The 20,907-nt window shown below is 35.1% G+C and overlaps 3 protein-coding genes across 4 annotated transcripts in view; all 3 read left to right on the top strand.

Moving 5' to 3' along the window:
• Positions 1-20,907, top strand: part of LOC105345161 (uncharacterized) — a 116,003-nt gene continuing 95,096 nt past the window's right edge. The window contains exons 1-10 of the mRNA XM_066071469.1: positions 1-93; positions 220-357; positions 458-529; positions 677-757; positions 863-982; positions 1,169-1,282; positions 1,386-1,478; positions 1,749-1,904; positions 2,069-2,155; positions 2,276-2,431. Of these exons, the coding sequence (XP_065927541.1) occupies positions 91-93; positions 220-357; positions 458-529; positions 677-757; positions 863-982; positions 1,169-1,282; positions 1,386-1,478; positions 1,749-1,904; positions 2,069-2,155; positions 2,276-2,431 (1,020 nt within the window). The 5' untranslated portion in view covers positions 1-90. The remainder of the gene's footprint in view (positions 94-219; positions 358-457; positions 530-676; positions 758-862; positions 983-1,168; positions 1,283-1,385; positions 1,479-1,748; positions 1,905-2,068; positions 2,156-2,275; positions 2,432-20,907) is intronic.
• On the top strand, positions 2,678-4,302 carry LOC136272896 (uncharacterized). The gene is made up of 5 exons (XM_066075951.1): positions 2,678-2,716; positions 2,828-2,914; positions 3,561-3,635; positions 3,728-3,847; positions 4,105-4,302. Exons 2-5 carry the CDS (start codon positions 2,849-2,851, stop codon positions 4,192-4,194), a joined length of 351 nt encoding a protein of 116 aa, XP_065932023.1. The 5' UTR covers positions 2,678-2,716; positions 2,828-2,848; the 3' UTR covers positions 4,195-4,302.
• LOC105345158 (protein CASC3) lies at positions 8,385-19,531 on the top strand. Of its 2 annotated transcripts, XM_034446468.2 has the most exons (12): positions 8,385-8,512; positions 9,415-9,480; positions 10,081-10,245; positions 11,316-11,446; positions 11,863-12,027; positions 12,306-13,303; positions 13,520-13,678; positions 14,339-14,767; positions 15,842-15,922; positions 16,216-16,505; positions 16,778-16,885; positions 17,135-19,531. In XM_034446468.2, the coding sequence occupies exons 1-12, from the start codon at positions 8,438-8,440 to the stop codon at positions 17,843-17,845; spliced, it is 3,378 nt and encodes a 1,125-aa protein (XP_034302359.2). In that variant the 5' UTR covers positions 8,385-8,437; the 3' UTR covers positions 17,846-19,531. The 2 variants fall into 2 exon arrangements, with proteins under 2 accessions (XP_034302359.2, XP_034302361.2); XM_034446470.2 differs by lacking the exon at positions 14,339-14,767.

Here is a 20,907-nt window from a genome sequence, read left to right as displayed (position 1 = left end):
ATTCATTATGACGTTACTGTCGCATCCAAGGAAAGTCATAACGCTTCACAGCAAACAAAGAGAGGTAGCAGAGAGTTTAAAGAAGTGGAAATGGTAAATACCAACCTGTAACGAGACTGTTTACATCCAATGACGGGCAAACAAAGTTACATGTTAAGTTCTATGACATATTTCCTTTTAATTTTAAGATTCTGCTCCATTTCAAATGATTTCTTTAAGGAACCAGAATTTATGAGCGGAGAGGAATTTTTAAGGAGCATTGAAGCCAGGCTGGCTAGAATGGAGGAAATAGCGAACGCATTCCATGATTACCAGACTGACAACTTTAGGAGAGAATTAGAGGATAAACAACTTAGAGTAAGCATTGCAAAGGTTAGAGTAATTACATGAATACATGATGTAAATGAAATTGCTCAGAATTTGTAAATTTTCCAATTATCCTTTTGTACTTCCATAGACCACTGTATGTTGCAACAAATCTCGGAACAACGGAAGCACACAGGATGATGAAATAGCAAAGCTATTAAAGGTTGGTATAGTCACTCAACAAGTTTTTTCAACAAAAAGGAATCCAAATATTTTTGCAACAATTGTGAAAATCTTATAATAATTTGACGCATTTTAAACAGAAATATTTGAAATATTTGATATAACAACCAAGTAATTTATATCCCAGATCTACGACCCAGACAGAGAAGAGGAACTGGCGGATGTTTTCAGATATCGAGAATATTCAGAAGAACTAGAAACTATAGAGGTCAGTGTAAAATAGCTCTTCATGAAACTGCAATTATTTGTTTGACGTTGACAAGGAAACATGGGCTAGATTTTGTTCTTTTCTAAAAGATGTCTGTTGTTATAGGAAAAGGACTATGATTATGATGTTGATGATGAAAATGCATGCAATGAAGAGTTTGCTCCCAACTGCAAATATGGGGATGAATATCTGGACTGGCTGAGGAACCATGTTCTGTGCAAAGAGGTAGCCTACTGGATGAAATTTTTTTTCGAGCTTTTTTTTTTTTATAGTTTTTTGTTTGTTTGTTTGTTTGTTTTGTTTTTTTTTTGGGGGGGGGGGTTGGTTGGTGGGAGAACATGTTCTTGGAAAAAAAAGGAATGGACGCAAAAAATGATCATGTACCTGATAAATTGTTTTTCATTGAAACAGGACTTTGGTAAACGATATGATGATCAAGTTGAAAGCAACCAGAAGTTCTCTGTTGAGTTCGAATCCGGGACTGAATATTTGCAATGGTTGGAACTTCAGATTCCTTATGAAGAAGTAAGCGACGATTTGGTGTTATTCACAGAAGTAAGATCCAAATCCATTTACATTTTGTTTGGAGCTTATATCTGAATATTAATTTTATTTCATTACATTTAAGCCTTTTCAACATCAAGATGAGACGCACTATTACTTTTTCCGAGAGTGGAGAAAAGATGACCTCCAGTATTATTCTAACATGGAATGCTTGGATGTAAGTGAACAACTAATATGTCACTCATTCCAAAAATAAATAGGACGTATTTCGGGTTAAAAAAAAATTTTTTTTTTAAAGTTTAAAAAATCTCGTTTTCGTGGCAACTCTAACAGACAAGAAATGAAAGGTTTTATGTCTTTCTTTAAGATTTCGCTATATTAATACTAGCACAAGAAAGAACATGTTTTAAATCTCAGGCGATAAATATGTACATTTATAGACATGTAAATATACATATACATATGGCCATTGTTTTAATTTTAACAGGAATTAGAAAATGAAGACGAAGAAGATGAAATAGAGACAGATGCTTCTGATCTGTTCACAAGTAACCTTACGCCGATTGACGAAGAAACCAAGCCAGAGTTTGTTTCTGGAAGACAATTGGTGGAATGGTTGGGGAGGAGACTAGAATATATAGAGGTACATTGACTCGCAATATAAATGTGTTAATTAAACACATCAACATCCCCAAAATGGTTAAAAACGGGAAAATTTGCAATTGTTAGCTTTTACAAATAATTACAGGACCGCCATGAGACAATGACATGTGTCTATGCATATTCACAATGAATTGTTATTTTCAGCCATTTGCACCAAATGATGCGGTCCACTTCTATTTCAAACGAACATGGAGCCGTGAGAAATTTGTTGCTTCTGTCGATACAATGAAGGTACGAATTTCCTGTGGTATATTGTGTTAAATATCGTTTCCATCTCTGTATTCTTATTTGAAAACTAAATCGATATTAAACTACAAATTATTTATTATAATAAATGGTTGTTGTTCACAGGAAATGGAAAACGAAGACGATGAAGATGTACTTGAAACAGAAGTTTCTGATCTCGACATAAGTCAACTTAAACCAACTAATGAAGAAACCAAGCCAGATTTTGATTCTGGAAGACAACTGATGGAATGGTTGAGGATCAAGTTAGATTATCTAGAGGTACATGTACAGCCTTGAAAAACACTGCTATATGATATAGCCTATATCACAGAATTTTAAAAACATGTAAAACTGCAGCTGTTCTATGGGATTTGGTCAACTTGAAATTATTCGTTGATGCATGTATGTATAAGATATTGCTGAAATTCAAATTTTTGCTGAAATAATTACTTTTGAAGCCGATTTAGCAATAACACCGCCATGAAACGATAACCTGTATCTTGGTTTCATTATTTTCAGCGATGGAGCCGTGAGAAATTTGTTTCTGCTGTCGATACACTGAAGGTACATTTTATTCTGTGATAAATTGTATTAAATATTGTTTCCGTCCCCTGTAACTTGACTTAATGAAAACTTAATGAATATTTGAAAACTAAATGAATATTGAACTTGTAGGAAGTGGAAACTGTGGAAGAAATGGCAGAAGAGCAAGTCCAAGTAGTACCTCGCACTGAATCCGAATCCATCCACAGTTCCACAGAGGTTAGTGGACATTCAGGAAAGAAAACTTCATATATATACAAGCATACTTTACATAGGCGTCGGAACCGGGGGGGGGGGGGGGGGGGGGGGGCTGAGCCTCCCCCCACTTTTTTTTGCAAAGTTAGGCCTAACCATCAGAGACATAGTATCGTGGAGGAGCCACCCCCTCCAACTTTTTCTCGCAGCAAACTGTTCCTTACTTTACCTTTAAAAAAAAAGAAATAATAATAGTGATAATTGAAGTCATAGGTATACTAGTCCCCCCTACGGATTAGGAATTTCATGATGTGGGAGATTTTTTTTTTTTGGTAGGTAAGACTTTAGAAAGTTAAAGGTATACTAGCCCCCCCCCCCCCTCCCCCCGATTAGGATTTCCATGGTTTTGGGAAGTAGCCTTTTTTTCTTCTTTTGCTTGTCAACATTTTTGATGATCAGTCTAGCCCCCCCCCTTTCAATTTGCTTCCGACGCCACTGCTTTGTGATCTATACTAATTTGGAATTACACGTACAAGTTTCTTTAATTAAATTAAATGTTTTCACTAGACAATAGTATCATGCAAGAATTTTTGTTATAATTCATCGGAGTAATTTGTTTTACGACAATAGTTATTGTACGCTAACTTTTGTGTGATTTTTTATTTATCAGGACGAAGAAGACATCAACGTGTACATAAGTCTAATGTCAAGACCAATGGCTCTGGATGGATTTAAGTTAGAAAAGGTAAAAACAGTTATATAGATTGATTGTGACAAGACGTAATGATTTTTAGCAGGTTATAAAGATGTCCTTTACATTGATGTTTCTACACATAGAAAACTGGAGAGACTGAACAAGACACGCCTTTACCTTTTGAGGTAAATCACGTGCACCTGGACAAAGAAAGAAAGATGAGGGATGGGTTGCTTGCTGGGGGTCCACCAATGAAAGCAATGGTAATTGTTCTGAATATCATGTAGATAAAATATTCTTGACATTGTAAAAATGAAATTGTTGATTACCTATAATATTTCATGATCATTTTCTATATTATTGAAAAAAAAATGCATTTGGCCAGTAAATCTGAAGACGTTTTAGTAAACTTTAATTAAATTATTCATTTTTAAGTCAAATCATCTGTGGTACAGAATGACATGTCTATTTAATGTTTATGACAACATCATTGAACAATGTGATTTTGAATTGATTTCAGGAGGCAGAAAATAAATCAACTAAAGAGAAGAAAGTTAAGAAGCATCAAAAGAACGGACGCAACTTCTTACGTCGATTATTTGGCCTTTAATTAATGAAATAGAGACTTGCATAATAAAATTATAGATTTTTGCCAGTTACTAATTGCAATAAATACCATGTACAATTTCCGTGCCAAATATATTTATAATTATTTATTTGTAATAATATAATGTATTTCTTTTAAATGTTGTTGACTTGTTTTTTTATCTAGGAAAATTTGGAAATAGAACCATTTTAACAAGGCCTTGGACTTTCAGTAGGACGTAACTTTATATTTCTTGCGTCAAAACTAGTTAAAAATGACGCTAGTTTCAAGCAAAATATATACCGATTGCGTAAGATTTGTCTTGACCAACCCAAAGTCCAAGCTCTTGTTAAAATGCTTCTAAGAAATTGCAATTCAATAAGAAAATACACAGAGTGAGTCTACGTTGAATCGACTTTCTTGACGAGGTAGAACCGTTTTAACAAGAGCTTGGACTTGCTGTGGGATGTTACTATCTCGTTTGCTCATCAAAACAAGCTGTCAAATATTGACCTGCTTTCTTCTAATTCGCTAAGAGAAGCTCATTCATATTCTTAGACTGTCAAAACAGGAAAGTTGTTTGCCAATATCTGCTCTGCTGTGTGAAATATTGACGCAATGACACTCACCCGACTTCACACAAATATATATAGACGACATCAGATGCTTGCTTGCTCTCTCTCTCTCTCTCTCTCTCTCATAAGCGCCGAATAAAGGTACTTTAAATCAAGTAATTTCGTATTTATACCCGGCATTTTATAGTTAATCCAAATCCTTGCAATGTTCTCCACCTGAAGCAAATCCACATACCACGTGTCTGGAGTACCCTCCTCTGTCATAGCACACGTGGATAGATCCCCATCCACCGTGTACTCGATGTGGCACCCAGATTCACCACATAGCCCATTCTGGGGTGGTTCTGTGATCGTCGGTTTTCCACTGGACAAATCATCTACATATACAGAACAGTTTTTCAGTATTAGTATTAACAATTTTAGAAAATCCTCAATTTAAACCCCAACCTCTTTAGATTGATCTTAGCATATGAGCTGTTATCATTATGTCCATGTAGAATACCAATACTTAATCAAAGTACTGAAGTACTGAAAGCGGGGCTCTTTTGGTGTGTTTTAAAATTCTCTCTCTCTCTCTCTCTCTCTCTCTCTCTCTCTCTCTCTCTCTCTCTCTCATGCTTTTAATGTCGGCAAATCGTCAGAAAGCGACCAAATTTTGCAAACGGCTATAAACAAAAATATGTCAGTTCAACAGTTGCTGCCTTGAATTTTGCAACAAGCGTAACGGTTATATATCTATCGTGTCAAAGATTTTATTTCTGTTTATTTTGTTTTTCTTCTAAATTTTAGCGCGATTTTAATCAAAATACTTTCTCAGGGTTTGAATATGGCTCTTGTTCGGAAAAAGATTTTGTTACGTTCAAATGTTGGTTAATCTCATTTACTCGTTTATCGAAGTTCATGATAGTAAAAACGTCAAATGTCTTAGAGTTTTGTACATGACAAATTTTGATTATCAATACTCTAAATTTTTGTAAAGGACATATCCTTTCTCCATTTCCTCACCGCGCAGCAAAGAAGTCCATAGAAATTCATGCGCATTGTATGAGTCCAAAATGCATAGTCTTGTTTTTAAAACACGTTATTAATAAGAAAACTAAAAGATATAGACAACTCTCTTGAAATAAAAAAAAAATGCCAACACTTTTGACAAAACGTGGCTCTTTGTGTAACTATTTGGTATAGCGGAAGCTTTTACTTCGATGCTGTTCGGTTTTTTGTTTACTTTTAAAGTTGTTCTATTTATAGTAACATTGGCGATTTGCCTGCCTACAGCCAGGACTCTGCTTTCAGCAGAGCCCGGCTAAAAACGTTAGACAGGACAAATACATCTAGCTGTGCAATCCAGAGATCGATATAATTTTGCATCAAAGCATATCTCAAGAGTATCTTCCATTAATTTAAACAATAAAATACTCACTTTGGTGATTCATTTTGGATATGAAGGTAGCGACTTTGCAGAAAAAATACATAACCCGCGTTAGCGCGTTAGGTAAACTTTTTCTGCAATGATCGCTACCTTCATAACCCACATGAATCACCAAAGTGAGCATTTTATTGTTTATATTAACATCTTTATTTTAACTAATCAATAAATTGAGCGTAAAAAGTAAGTAAAATTCGCTAAACTACTGTTAATGTACATACATGTAAGTACGTTAGCTAAAAGAAACAGCCCAATCGTCTTCAGTGAGACTTTGAGTCTGACATCATCATGGTTAGTTCGTGCAGTCCGTGATTTTTCTTAGGTAGTTGCAGGTCTCGACCAATCGATAAACAGGGCGTGTCAAATTCAATCCTGTCACTTTCTTGTCAGTTTCAGCCGCCGTAATTTTCGACCAATCGATAAACGGGGCGTGTAGATTTCAGTCTGGCTGTTTCTATAGAGCTATGAATTAACTATAAGTTTCCGTAAGAAATAGAGGGAATAATACTTAGTGGATGTAAATATATGACTATATATATGATAACCAGATATAGCTGGGTAAGTAAGCCAGGAAGTAAGTACGTAAGTCAGTTATAACAAATTACATATACAAATTACAATTTTTTAACTTCGTTATCTCGAACTAGATAGGACCATTTAAAACCTTCGAGATATCCGTGTATTCGAGATATAGAGGACAAAATGCTTAAAAAAATAAGTGGTTTGGACTTACAGATCACTTTGACTTATCCATTGAATTCGAGTTACATGTAATAGTGTTCGAGATATTGAAGTTCAACTGTATTTATGTCGATCTCTGATAATACAAAATAAATAATGAAACATCCGGCCAATTAGGCCTTTAATTATGTCTCTGCAAATACTATTTTAACATACTAGTATATACACACACATATTACGCACTGCGGTTTTTAATACAATAATGATTGTTTGTAAAGGCATGTTTCAAGCAAGTATTTAGATGTTTGTAGAGGTTACAGCTGGGTCACTTCCCCACCCCACCTATCATACATCTAGGTTTTAAATAACGATCGAATTGAAATTGACTTACCAAATCCTAAAATGACGTTTATAACAACGAAATGAAGAAACGAAATGGTTACCAAGAAACAGTTCATGATTCCAATATAAGCAGTTCCAAAACAATATTTTCAAAGACGTGAAATCAAATTAAGATATTGAAAGTTCGTCTTTCTTCCGGGTATAATTATGCTAACCAGTAGCTGTCGTTAATATATTTGCTATCCTTAGTTTATCTCTCAGTCAATCAATTATATATTCCGGTTCCCTTCTCTTCCCTGCCTTATCACTTGATTAATTTGTTACCTTTAACCATGTTTTTTGTCAGTTTATATAGCGACACATAGGCGTCGGAAGCAAATTGAAAGTGGGGGGGCTAGACTAATCCTCAGAAATATTGAGAAAAAAGTAATTCCCAAAATCATGCAAATCCTAATCCGTGGGGGGGGGGGGGGGGGGGGGGGGGGGATGGGGGGATACCTATACTTCCAAAAAAATAAAAATTACTTACCAAATTTTTTTTTCTCAAAATCATGAAATTCCTAATCCGTGGGGGGGGGGGGGGGGGGGGGCTAGTATGCTTCTGAATCTAACCTCTCAATCTTTCAAGGTAAATTTACGAACAATAGTCTTTCCTGCGAGAAAAAGTGGGGGGGGCTGAACCCTCTATCATGCTATGTTTCTAATGGTTAGGTATAACTTTGCAAAAAAGTGGGGGGGCTAAGCCCCCCCTAGCACCCCCGGTTCCGACGCCTATGCGACAGAAACATTCTGCGCTGAAATTTCAGTCAGGCACGTAGTGGCGTCCTTTTTCTTAAAGTAAGGGACCAGACTTATCCAAATTCGATTGTAAGAGCAAGGGTATCTTTTAATTAAAAAAAGATCCTAATCCGTTGGGGGTGGGGGGGGGGGGAGGAAAGACACTTAAATTACATTTGAAAATTTTACCTGCTCCCCCAAAACTTGGGAGGGCACCTCCTCAAAGATTCATTTTTTCTATATGGAAATATTAGAACCATCAGAAACATAAATAACATGTTCTTTATGCCTCTGGAAATATATATGTTCCGTAAAAAGGAAAAGGGGTAGCCTTCGCCCTCTCCCTGGTGCTACCTGACCGAATATCATCTTTTAAAATTGAGTAATTTTTCTTTACTAAATTTATTGGCTCGGGATCGAGATCTCAAACCCATTGACGGGGTACCGCACGGGTTTTGTTGAGAAAATGGCGGATAGGCGACGGCGAAGAAATTCAGAAGCCGAGAGCGAGGAGGATTCACAAAACGAGCAGACGCATGGTGTATGAAACAATTATAACATATAATTTTTTATTTTGCCTGTAATTTTGTAACTTATGATTTTGAGATATCAGAATAATTAAGCGAACATGGTGAATGTCTCGAATTTCCTCGAATTTGTAGAACATAAGCTAGCGTTTTTTCTACAAGCGAATGAATAACAAGCGTTTAGTCACAAGAAAGTATTTACTTCTAAATGATTAGATGATTGATATTATGAAGTTTTTATATTACATTCCGTCATAGGAACTTTCATTTTTATACCGTAATCAGGATATTTTTATCTTCATCAGGTTAGGCACCAACTCCCGTTTGGTGGTTTGACTCCCATCGGGTGGTCGAACGCCTTATTAATATACGTATTTCATGATTCTTTCATTGACTGAAATTGTTTTTCACTTGCTTGGATGATAGGAATCGAAAGTAAAAAAGAGTTCGAGGAATGAGCTAGGCCTTGTTTTATTTTGAATAAAACCAATCTTTTTGAAGACAGAAACACATTATCTATACAATAACTCAAAGATGAATTTCATTGACAGTAGTTTTTGAATGAGGTTAACATGATGCACTTCTTCTTCAGTAAAACATAATCCGAGATCAATGAAAAATGAGTCCCATTTAATAGGTAAAAATGTATACCATTTAGGTGTTTGACCACCAAACTGGAGTCAAACCGTCCAACGGGCCCTACTTGTTATATAAGGCCAATGAAGTGAAATACTAATATTTGGGACATTTAATGTAGATCTGTATGCTTTATATATGTCCCATGATTTGAAATATCAAGTTATGAAAAGAGATAATAATTACATTTAGCATTAAACTCTGAAATTTGACTACTGCATGGATTTGTTATTTTCACCAAAAAATTATGTTGCTTAATCAATTGAATTTGTTCATTTAGGCTAGTGAAAATGTTGCATCAACAAATGACACTGAGAAGGGCGAGCAGAAACAAGCTGTAAAAAAGGTAATGTTGGGCATGCTTGATTGTAAAGTCAGAATTCAATTCCAAGAGTTGTGAAAATTCCACCAATCAAGTAAAACTGCATGGAATTGGAATGTATACAGTAATTGCTGAGATCTTTAATTCCTCTCACACCTCCTCTTAACATGGGATTGATAGAACTACATCAGAATCAAATTCTGGCGTACTTGATTGTAATTGCACCAATCCCAAAAATTCCAGTTACCAATCAAGCACACTTGCTGAGACAAAGTTATTGTTAAAGCAAAAAAAAAAAATTGTGTTTCCTATTTCATTGAATTTAAAAATGGGGTAGGTAGGTCAGATTTTTTTTGAACTGTCATTATAGGGTTTATACATATATTAATGACAATTGCACAAACTTGCAAGTTATTTCTTGATTAGATTTTATAATCAGTTACTAAGCTTGAAATAATGAAATATGTTAAAGGCCTATATAATCAAGACTTTTAAAAAGCAATGCAAAATCTGAAAAGGTACCATTTTTTTCAACTTGAATTGAATTTTTATGATAGTAATTATAGTTAAACAGGCCGATACAATTATATCCGCTATTGATATATGTTATATCTTAATTTCTAGGATATTGATAAAGAAGAGGAGGAAGAGACAGATGAAGAGGAAGAAGAGACTGATGAAGATGAAAGTGAAGAAGATGATGACGAGTCCTATGACGAAGAGGATGAAAGTGTTATTGTGGAAGGAGATGAAGGGATAAATGAAGAGAGACAGAGTGGAGATGGAGAGGTATTGAACCATTAATCTTGAACTGGGTTTTCCAAAGGAAATGGTGAAAATGGTGGGTTGGCGGGCGACTGCCATAAAAGTACCCCTGTGGTACTGATAACTCCACCTGCAGTTTTCAAGATTAGAAGTTGTTGTTTTGCAGATCAATTGTACATATATTAGAGATGTGTATATTACTTGGATAATTTATGAACAAAATAGCAGCTGTGGAACTCAGTCATTTTTTCCACATAAGATTGCATATAGGGTACCCCTATTGTTTGGATGACTCCTGCTGTTTTCAAGATAGGTACTTACCGTGTTTTTTTTAGCTTCCAAAAACAAGGGCCTGGGCCTTTCCATTTGGGAAAAATAGCGACATGCGGATGAAATTGGGAAAAATGTCATACCTTACATTTCTCTAAATAATTTCAAATAAGACGTAATTAAGTTTCACTTTCGGTAACCATATTTTTAGAAAAGTATGTTGTAATAGGTTTAACCAGTTTTGCATCATCCAGTTTATTATTTTTTTTCTGTAATATTTTGAATTGTGCGACATGGTTGCCAGTCACAATATGGCGGCCCTTATTTGGAGCATGCGGTTTCGATTTTTAAAACCCCGATTCACGAACTTGAGGACAAATTTTTTTTTCTTAAACGATATTTGTTTTTAACTTTTGGGAATTTTCTGTGATGAAATTGGGAAAAACACGTACTTTTTACCGTTGGGAATGGGGCCGAATACAGGCCCCCTACGACCCCTAAAAAAACCCCTGACTTATCATTTTGCAGATTAAATGTACATATATCAGAGATATGCATATTGTTTGGATTTGGATTTTTGATAATTTATGGGAAAAAATACCATCTGTTGAACTTTGTTATATTTTGACAATGTATTGCATATAGAGTACCCATTTCTCTGGATAGATAATGTTTATCAATCCAGGGTTGACAAATAGATTACAGATACTGTTCTCACAAAAGAAAACCTGGCTTTCTGTCGCACTGACAGCTTTTCTCTTACTTCCTTTGTTCCAATTACGATAAACTCCGATCTACTCTCATGTATCTACTTGAAATTACAGGAACAGCCTGATGCTGAAAATGTTGACGATGACGAAGACAAAAAGAATCCAGCCTATGTTCCAAAGCGGGGCGCTTTTTATGAGCATGACATGAGAATCTCAATGGACGAACAGGAGGAGGACGACAAAAAGTAACAGTTTTTCACATTTTCAAACCTGAAATGTAAATGATCTTCAAATTTATTAAATGTATACAGGGAAATATTCGCCCCTGTTTTATTTTTGCCCCTTTTGCCCTCATTGTCAGGGGTTGAAATTAAGACTGGGCGAACACCAATGTCCCAAATTATCTCTTTGATACACAAGAGTGTTTGGGCAAATTTAAGATGGGGCGAAACCATTTGCATGTGTAGAAGGGTGAAAATAATCCTGTATACAGTGTATTCATTTTGGTTCTTTGCTGCACATGTTATTAGTATGCTCCAATTTAATTATAAATTGTAGTACTATAATGCAGCACAATTATTTTTGATTTTGTTGTGTTGATTTAACATGCACAAGATTTCATTTTAGAAAATAAATTCTTATTTTTGGTTATTTTTAACAGACCAAAGAAAAAATTGTGGAAAGATGAGGGTAAATGGCAGCATGATAGATTCAATGAGTCTATGCAGGCTCCCAAGACAAGGGCAGAGTTGTATAGTATTTATGGCTATGACATAACCAAAAGCAATAACCCCCCAGAGGCCCCACCCAGGGGCAACCGTCCAAGGTAAAATCTTTTAAAATATATGCTGAAATTTTGATATGTTCAGAATTTTTAGATAAAAGTTTGTTTTATCAACAAAATTATATCTGTTATTTGATTAATGAAAAAAAAGAAGCCCTTTATATGCATTTGTTGATATTATATGTAAGTCATGTACATGTATGTATCTTCGTAATCATTTAAGGTAATTTAAGATCATTTTATAACAAGAGTACATGGATCTTTAATTTGTTGGTTTTTTAATTCCAGAAGGAATAAGGTGTTTGATTTAATGTTTGTAGGGGCCCACGATCTAAACAAAGAGCCAGGTTTCAGGACTACATACCTGAAGGAGATAATATACAGAACAGGAACAGTTACAACAGTCTGAGGTCTGGTGGAAGACAGGAGTACGACGAAAACGGACGAGGTGGAAGAGGTTACCCCAGGCGAAGAGGAGAGGGAGGAAGTTATCGAAGAAACAACAGATACAGGAACAATGACAGTTACTATGACAACAGAAATAGGAACTATAACAGGTCCAATCAAGGGGACTTTAACAACCGTGAGGAATTCCCAGAGCTAGGCTACAAGGAAAGGCCAAGGCGGTATGAGGAAGACAGAGGCTACCAGAATGAGAGAAGAAATGAACAGGACTATCGGAGTCAAGTTGAGCGTTCAAGTCAGGATCGAGATAACAGGAGTTATAGGGATGGGAGAAATAGTTCAGAAAGGGATAATCGGTCGTATTACAATAGAGACAACAGGGAACAAGATCAGTATGAAAGGGGTGATTATGATAACCGCTCAAGCAGGGATAATAGGTCAAATAATGAAAGGACATCTTCTCCTAGAGAGGAAAGAGTGAGCCCAGAACAAGAAGAAAGGTCATATAATGATGGGTACAGACGGGGAGGGCGGGGGTCCAGAGGGGGCAGGGGAAGTAGGCGTCCGGCCAACAGGAAACCGGAGCCAGATAGAAACTTTCCTCCAAGATTCCAGAGAATGAAGCAGAACTCTGGAGAGGGTGATCCTCAGGGGACAGGTGAAGGAGTGGAGGAGTCCTACACCTCACCCCCAGTGTCCCCAGCAGAGGGTGGTAAACAGGGCTTCCCCCCACCACCACAGAGGGAGGGTCAGCCTCAGGCTGCCCCTGTAGCCGAGTCTGTGATTGTACAGAATGTTGGTGAGCGGAAGTCCTATTCCAAGGAGCGGCGTGTGAAGTCTGGTCGAGGACCGGAGGAGCCTCCACCCAGTGTGCCAGAGGAGCCAGTGCCAGCAGAAACGCAGGGAAAACAAGGTTTGATTTTATTGGTTCATAGATAATTTTGATTTATCATATCATTTATAATGAGATGTATCTATTGGCTTTAAATAATGAATTTTTGTTGTTTGTAGTGATGACTGAGGTACTCTTGCCTAAAATGAAAATGCGGAAAATTCATTTGCCTAGTATGGCATATGAATCCATTTTATGAACTAATTTACATGATTTATTCCATTTATCTTACACCAGAAGATGCAATACAGTCTCAGCAGTTTGACAACAAATCCTACACTAAACAAGAACAGGGAGGTAAACCTAAGCGCTATTCCTCTCAGCGACAGCGTAACATGCCAGAAGTAGGGGGTTACACGGAACAGCCAATAGAGGGACAGAAATTTTATCCTCAAGGTAAGACAATATTGGAATATATGTACATGTACATATATGCACATACATGTGTAATGTGTCTCTCAGCAATTTAACTGTTTCGACACCAGTGGTTTAATGGGACAAAGTAGCACTGCATGTATTTGCACGAATATTCTTTCTTAGGGCTCCATATACATGTATCAGTATCCTCTAAAAGCATCCAAAAGTTGTGATGCAAAAGAGTTAATTACCGGTAATGGTAAATGCATGAAAGAGTTGTAGTTCTAATAATCAACATTTAAATGCAATGACCTAAATATACATGTACATACATAAAAAGTCATGTTTGGTTTAATTTACTGTATCATATGTTTCAGATCTATTTAGAGGCTAGTTTCAACAAATTTACATTAAATTGTATAATTTCAATTATTTAATTCTTCGAATTGATCTCAGACAAGGAAATGTATCAACAACTGTATAACTCTTCATTGAAATCAAGTATAGTTTGCAGATTTTTAGGTTTGCAGTGAACATATTGAAACAAATTTAGTCATTTAAGCAGGATTTGAAAATTGCTATTTTGTTTGTGATTAAATTGTTATAAACCAAAAAAACAATAAAAAAGGTATATATCTAAATTTAATATTGATACTGAAATTTTACAATTACAATACAATTGCATGTACTATTTTTCAGACACTGTATTCATCAAAGGACATGAAAATCCACTCTCAAACTTTTTCCCTTGTGCAATCACTTGGGATAGTAATCAATTTAATAGCGCAGAACATGCATATCAGTTCAGTAAAGCCATGTACCATAACAAAAAGGAGTTAGCTGAAGAAATGAAAAAAGCAGACACTGCAAATAAAGTCAAAATGTTGTCAAAAAACATAAACCCGTCGGAATCCTGGATAAGTAAACGATGTAAGGTCATGAAAGACATACTGGTCGAAAAGTTCAAACAGGTGGAGAAATTCCGCTCGGCCCTTCTGGCTACCGGCAACAAACCACTCGCTCATGATGTGGTGAATTTCTTCTGGGGCACGGGAAAGAACTTCAAAGGCCAAAACATGTTTGGCAAGCTCCTAATGGAAGTCCGAGACCAAGCGACGGCTCAGATGTGTAAAGATTCTTAGTTCTTGCTTGTATGCTTTAAACAAATGCTTTTGCTTAACTTTGGAAAATTGCAATTGAAATGTATGTAAATAATACTTGGTAAATCTGTCATTGATACAGAGCTATTATTAATAAAGGAAACCCATTGAAAGTCAGTTCTTAAAAAAATAAAAAATTAATATTTCATATGGAAACCTTTTAAATGAATGTTCACAGTTAATTTAATGTAATTCACTTTAAAGTAGTTTACAGTAAATTGATCAAAGAATTAGAAACATTAAATCGTTTAAACACAACAAAACAACTGTATTTGGTCACCTCAGCACATAAAATGTACATGAACATTTTTGTTGGCAATTCATCAAGAACTTTCTAAACATTGTTCTAACATTGTTATAAATATCAAACTGCAAATAATAGTTTCTTGCATTATTTTACATTTAATAAAATTACTCAGTAATTTTCTGACAAATCTAAATATATTGAGCTATAAATTTTATGTATCCATGTTCCCTTTGTTTTAATGCATTCCCGTATAATAAAATACATTTTTCAATAAGAGATATCCATTTGTGATTTACTATATAAGGAAGAGGGAAGAGTAGAAACTTCTATAATGCTGATAGCTTTGTTATGCCTGAAGAAAATAAGTTTATAATACCGGTATATGTTCCACTGCATGCTATTGGCCCATTTTTACTTCAGTATGAAGATTTGTGTTTGTTTTGTTTCATAAATGTTATTTTTATGAGTATTTTAGTGAATGACCATCAACTACAGAATGTCCTTAAAAGATTTTTGCATGAGATGAATTGTTTTATTCTCAGCTCTAAAAAAATTCATTTGCATACTTTCTTCTTTATGCCTTAAACCTTCAATTTAGGTGTTGAGATATCTGACTTCTAGATGCACATCCTTATCACACTTGACCACACACAAAATTTTCCTTCATTTCAGCCTTGTAGAAAATATTGATTGTACACGCCACAGCTTTTATATTCACATATCATAAAGATGTGTATTTTTACATGTATTACCAAGATGAACACTTGCTTTAATCTGGTTATGATTTTTCCACAGCGAGTCAGGCCAGCTTCTCCGCACACCCTACCCCTGCCATGCTTAGACCCCCTATAGCTACTGTGGCGTTCCCTATGACTGGTAAGCAGAAATAATCACTGTAATAAGGCTGTCTCAACAGTGTAGATTAATATTGTAATGATTTGGTCGAATGATCTACCTTAGTCCTTTATAGTTATTATTTACTACATGTATTACCAGTATTTTGATTTTTTAAACTTGAAACACAGTCATGTACCGGTACTCTGAGGGCTTTTCACTTTTGTTAAATTTGATGGATTAGTAACTTCTGTGGAATTTGATGTAAGGAGAGGGGATATATCAATATTTATGAAGCTGACAATATCACTTCTCTTGCTTCTGTACTCTTCTAGCTGTGCCCAGCGGTACCATGTCTACCCCTCAGCACATCTTCCCTGGATCCCAGCCAGCCACCATGACAACACAAGTCCAAATGATACCCCCTCAGTACAGCAATGCCGGAGTGCTGTACGCTGCCACTCCTAGCTACCCGGTGCCTCCGGTTGCTATGGCAGGCTTCCCTCCTCCTGGCAATCACCCCCCACCAGCACTGGCCACCCATCAGCAAGGCTACCCCTCACCCCCAGGAACACAGCAACCATCAATAGGAGCCCATCAAAGTCCAACTCAGGCCACACAACAGGTAATTCAATAGCTATGTTCATGATGTGAAACAGGTCCCACTTTTTGATTGTCAGTGTTGTTATGGATATGTACATGCCTTTTTAAATTTTAAATTGCTCAGTGTTTTGTCAAAATGCCATTTGTTAATTTTCACCCTGAATTGGGTGATAAAGGTGTGAATATTGAATATACATGTAAATACAATTGCTGAGTACCTATTACATGTGTGTATTCATTCAAATTCAGAACAGTGAAGATATTTGTAAAATGACAATTTTTAATTTATTTCAGGAACTGTTCCGGAACCAGACAATATATTATCCTCCTGAGTTACAAATGAGAGGTTTTATATCAGCTCCAAAGAGAGCTAAAGCTGCCATTCCCATTGTAAATCCAAAGGTAAAAGTAGTATATTATGTAATTGAATACTAGAAGCTTAAGATTTACATGTGATAGCACTATATGCAATAACTTTAATCGAAACAGGTAATACCTTTTGTCAAACCCAAACTAATAACATGAATTTTGACAAAGAATTTTGAAAATGATTGTAAAAATAGGCTGTTGATCATTTCTTGATGATGTACTGGACCCATACAATGAGTTTTTGCTAATGGTCTATTTCTATTATGCTTATTTATTCTATAGGAAATGAAAAACGATCCAACCAAAGAAGTGATGGAAGATGAGAATGCATCACAAGAGGAACTGTACCAGGAGCAGGTGCTCCTCGAGGAACCGTTGTCCTTAGAGGATCCATCAGCTTCATCAGACAGGAAGAAAGTGGAAGAGGACAGAGGTCCTGAGGAGGACCAAGTGGAAAGCCCTGGGACTGGACAAACTGAATATATTATATCAGATAATGTTAATAATTCAAATAATGTGGCAGTTTCAGAAGGAGCGTCTGAATCATATGATAACACAGACTTGGGAAGTAATGACAGTGTGGAAGATACGAAAGTGAAAGAAGAAACTGTTCCTGTGGATGATCAGATTAATTCTGAAAAAAGTGGCAAACCTGATATGTCCTTAGAAGCTAGTGTAAAAAATGAAGCTGTTGAAGAAAATACTACAGAGGAAAAGTGTGAAAATTTACAAACTTCACCAACACCAGAGCCAGAGCCAGTTGATCCAGAGTGTAAAGAGTCAGCAAAAGATACTGTGGTCGAAACTAATACGAAAGTAGATGAAGGAACAGAAGAGAAAGGTTTAGCAGTGGAGGACAATGTGAAAACGGAAGGAGTGACTGAAGAAGAGGATAACGCTAGTGATGAGGAGAGCTTTACTGACGCCAAAGACGAGCTGGAGAATGAATCGAGTGCACCCACTACAGAGTCCATAGAGTCCCCCAGTACCTGAGAGAAAGTTGTGTTGTTACTGCCATATGTGTACAAGTATACAGTCAATTCAGATTCAGATTTGTGTACTTAACACATGTACATGATTTGGTTTTTAAAGTTTGTTGAAGCAAGTGTTGTTTTGCTTTCTGACTAACCTGTTAAACTGTATCAATCCTTGTTTTAAAAAAAGAAAAAAACACACCCGGTTGTAATAACATTTGTGCAATGTGAAGAAAGACCTGTTGTTGCAAAATATGAAGAAATATTAATCCTTGGATTTAATTTTTTTTGGTTATCATTTGATAAACATTATTATACATGTATGTTAATTGCATTACCTATTTTGAAACTGCATGCAATCTGTCATATCCATTATTAATGTAAATTTTCAATCAACTGTACTTCATATTTCAGTGGCAATTTAAATTTGTCTTTTGAACTGGTTTGTAAAGAAAGACAGTGATTTATCATGTCACATATCACTTAATCAGTGTCATCTCATCTATTTTATTAAAATCAAAGATTGGTTGATGTGAAATTTAAATGGCATCCTTGCAATAAAGTTTGTGTCCATTAGAATTGTGAGTGTATTTTTGTTTTGTTTTTTGTCAGACAACAAATGCATGTAAATAGGTGTAAGACATACACCTAGCAAAAGAAAAAATCTACTGTTAGATTGTGCATGTGTACATTCAAAAGTCCAGGTTTATATAAGTTTGAATTACAGCACTATAAATTGCTGCTTTGTATTAATGATGTGCACGAGAAACTGAAAATGAACAGTGTAAAAGGTCGGGACTATATACCATGAAACATACAATATACCTTGAAAAAATTGTACCGCATCATGTCCCTGCTTTACCAACTTAATCGTATTGCAATAATTATTTCTCCTTATTTCAGATGAAATGTATTATCGCTTTGTTATCGTATCAAATTTTTAAAGATACATGCATATGTACTTCGACAATGTTTTGTAAACATTGTTGGTACACCTACAGTGTATCTCCATTTTAATTTTGACTTTTTCACCGCTCAAACATAGAATATTCTCAATCATATGGTATGATGTTTGAAGTCTTTTTTAATAAAATTTATTAGATTTTAAGGCTGATATTTTTTTTTACTCGAAAACTGCATTGAAAACATAGGGATGATTGAATTGCTTAATTTAATGTGTGTTTTGTATATAAAACAAAGAAAAAAGATAATAGATTAATTTTTAAAATTGCCTACCTTTCAGGAAATTATTTTCTTCTCCACCTCTTTTAAAGTGTATATGGTCATATGGAACTTCAAATGTCAAATTGCCAAGTTTAAAATGAATACATTCAGAGTATTAATGTGAAAGGTTTTTTTTTTGGGGGGGGGGTGTCAAAGTTTTGAAACTTTTTTATAAAAAGTTTGTTTTTAATCCCCCCCCCCCCCCCCCAGTATATGATTCACATCATTTTATTTCTTTTATTCGTCGTAAAAGAAAGGCAAGGACAGCTAGTGTTTATAAAGTTTTTCAATGTATATTAAGGTGCATATGCAGTGCAATTAATGAATATTGTGTGCAACTTCTTTGAAGAGAAAAGTACCACTTTTATGTGAATAATTTTGTCAAACTTTGATATTCTGAAATATTTTGTTCTGTCAAATGTGATTTTTTTTCTGTAATTAATCAGCATGTTTACAAGAATTAAAATATATGTGAAAGATTTTTCAAATGTCTGGTTTTAATTATGAAACACTAGTAACTGCAAACATTGCAGGGCATAATGATGCAACAATCAGCTGTTTAAATTCTATGAATATAAATATGAACGTCTTACAAGCTAATGTACATAAGCTTACATGTACATGTATTTTGAAGACTTGCTAATTTTAATTAATTACGCACTATTGAAGTCACCAAAGTTAAGGTCATGGGCACCTGTATAGTGATGCATCTTGATATTGCCAAAAGCCAAAAATATAAATTTAAAAAGCCCTGTGAAATATTAGATAATATTATACTAAATCCCAATTTTTGCTTACAGTAAACCACTTCTTGCTTATCAATAATATTTACTTTGAATCATTATAGTATGATGAAGGAATCTATCCTAGGAGCTTCCGTTTCGATTCACTCTCAGATGACGACAATCAACAGATTTATGATACATTTTCGTATGATGCAATATCATAACCTGATATAATATATAAAATAATACAATACTGTATCATACGATTCAATATCATATTGCATTTATATTAAAAATATATTAATCATATGATTCAATATCATAGGAATCATGATATATCAACAGTCATGTCTATTAAGCAAGTGTGGGTGGGGTAGGACAAGATTTTCTTAGCATAATTGTTATTAATGGAGTATCTGAAGCTAGCCTAATGTTTCAAATCCAAAATAATGAACCATGAAAGTTATTCAGGACAGCATTTTTTCCAACACTCAAACCTGCATTGTACGGTACTTCTAAAAAACTAATAAGTGCTCCAGCATCAAGATCTATCGTTATATTAACTGTTTATGTATGACTAGGTATGAACAGAATATACTTTATTTTGCAACCAGCTTAAAAACCCTTAAAATAAGTTGAGTTGTTCTAAAATTTAAAACCTGCTGAAGCATCTATAGGATAAATATAATTCTCATTATCTGAAGCTACATCTGTGTGAAATAAGAATCTTAGAATTTTTGCTATGTACTGGTATTGATTTGTATTGGAATAAAAAGGGAACATTTTTCTATTTGAGTTCCGCTGACAAGCATGTACTGTGGAATCATTAGATTTCGTGGTGGCTCAGTTTTCGTGGAATTCGTGGTTACCTCTCGTCCACGAAATAACATCCTTAACGAATTGTTAATTAGGGTAACAAAGTCATATTTCCTTTTGTAGATATATGAGAATACACGAAATAACGTCCCCATGAACCTGTAAAATTTAAGCCATCCACGAACATTGGCCCCAACGAAATTTAATGATTCCACAGTACATGTTTTTAAGAAGAAAATCAGTAAAAAGGTAAAAACAGTAACCTTGGACAGACTTTAGTAATACCTTTCATCAAAATCATCAACTTTTTAAAGCT

Source organism: Magallana gigas, chromosome 2 (genome assembly GCF_963853765.1).
Source record: "Magallana gigas chromosome 2, xbMagGiga1.1, whole genome shotgun sequence".
NCBI lineage: Eukaryota > Metazoa > Mollusca > Bivalvia > Ostreida > Ostreidae > Magallana > Magallana gigas.
This window is presented reverse-complemented; position numbering and strand designations above follow the sequence as displayed.

Excerpts from the sequence above, each read along its gene's own strand:
- LOC136272896 (XM_066075951.1), top strand. The coding sequence starts at position 2,849 with ATGGCAGAAGAGCAAGTCCAAGTAGTACCTCGCACTGAATCCGAATCC. Across the intron at positions 2,915-3,560 it reads CCATCCACAGTTCCACAGAG|GACGAAGAAGACATCAACGT; the intron begins GTTAGTGGACAT and ends TTTATTTATCAG. Across the intron at positions 3,636-3,727 it reads ATGGATTTAAGTTAGAAAAG|AAAACTGGAGAGACTGAACA; the intron begins GTAAAAACAGTT and ends TTCTACACATAG.
- LOC105345158 (XM_034446468.2), top strand. The coding sequence starts at position 8,438 with ATGGCGGATAGGCGACGGCGAAGAAATTCAGAAGCCGAGAGCGAGGAG. Across the intron at positions 13,304-13,519 it reads AGAAACGCAGGGAAAACAAG|AAGATGCAATACAGTCTCAG; the intron begins GTTTGATTTTAT and ends ATCTTACACCAG. Across the intron at positions 15,923-16,215 it reads TGTGGCGTTCCCTATGACTG|CTGTGCCCAGCGGTACCATG; the intron begins GTAAGCAGAAAT and ends GTACTCTTCTAG.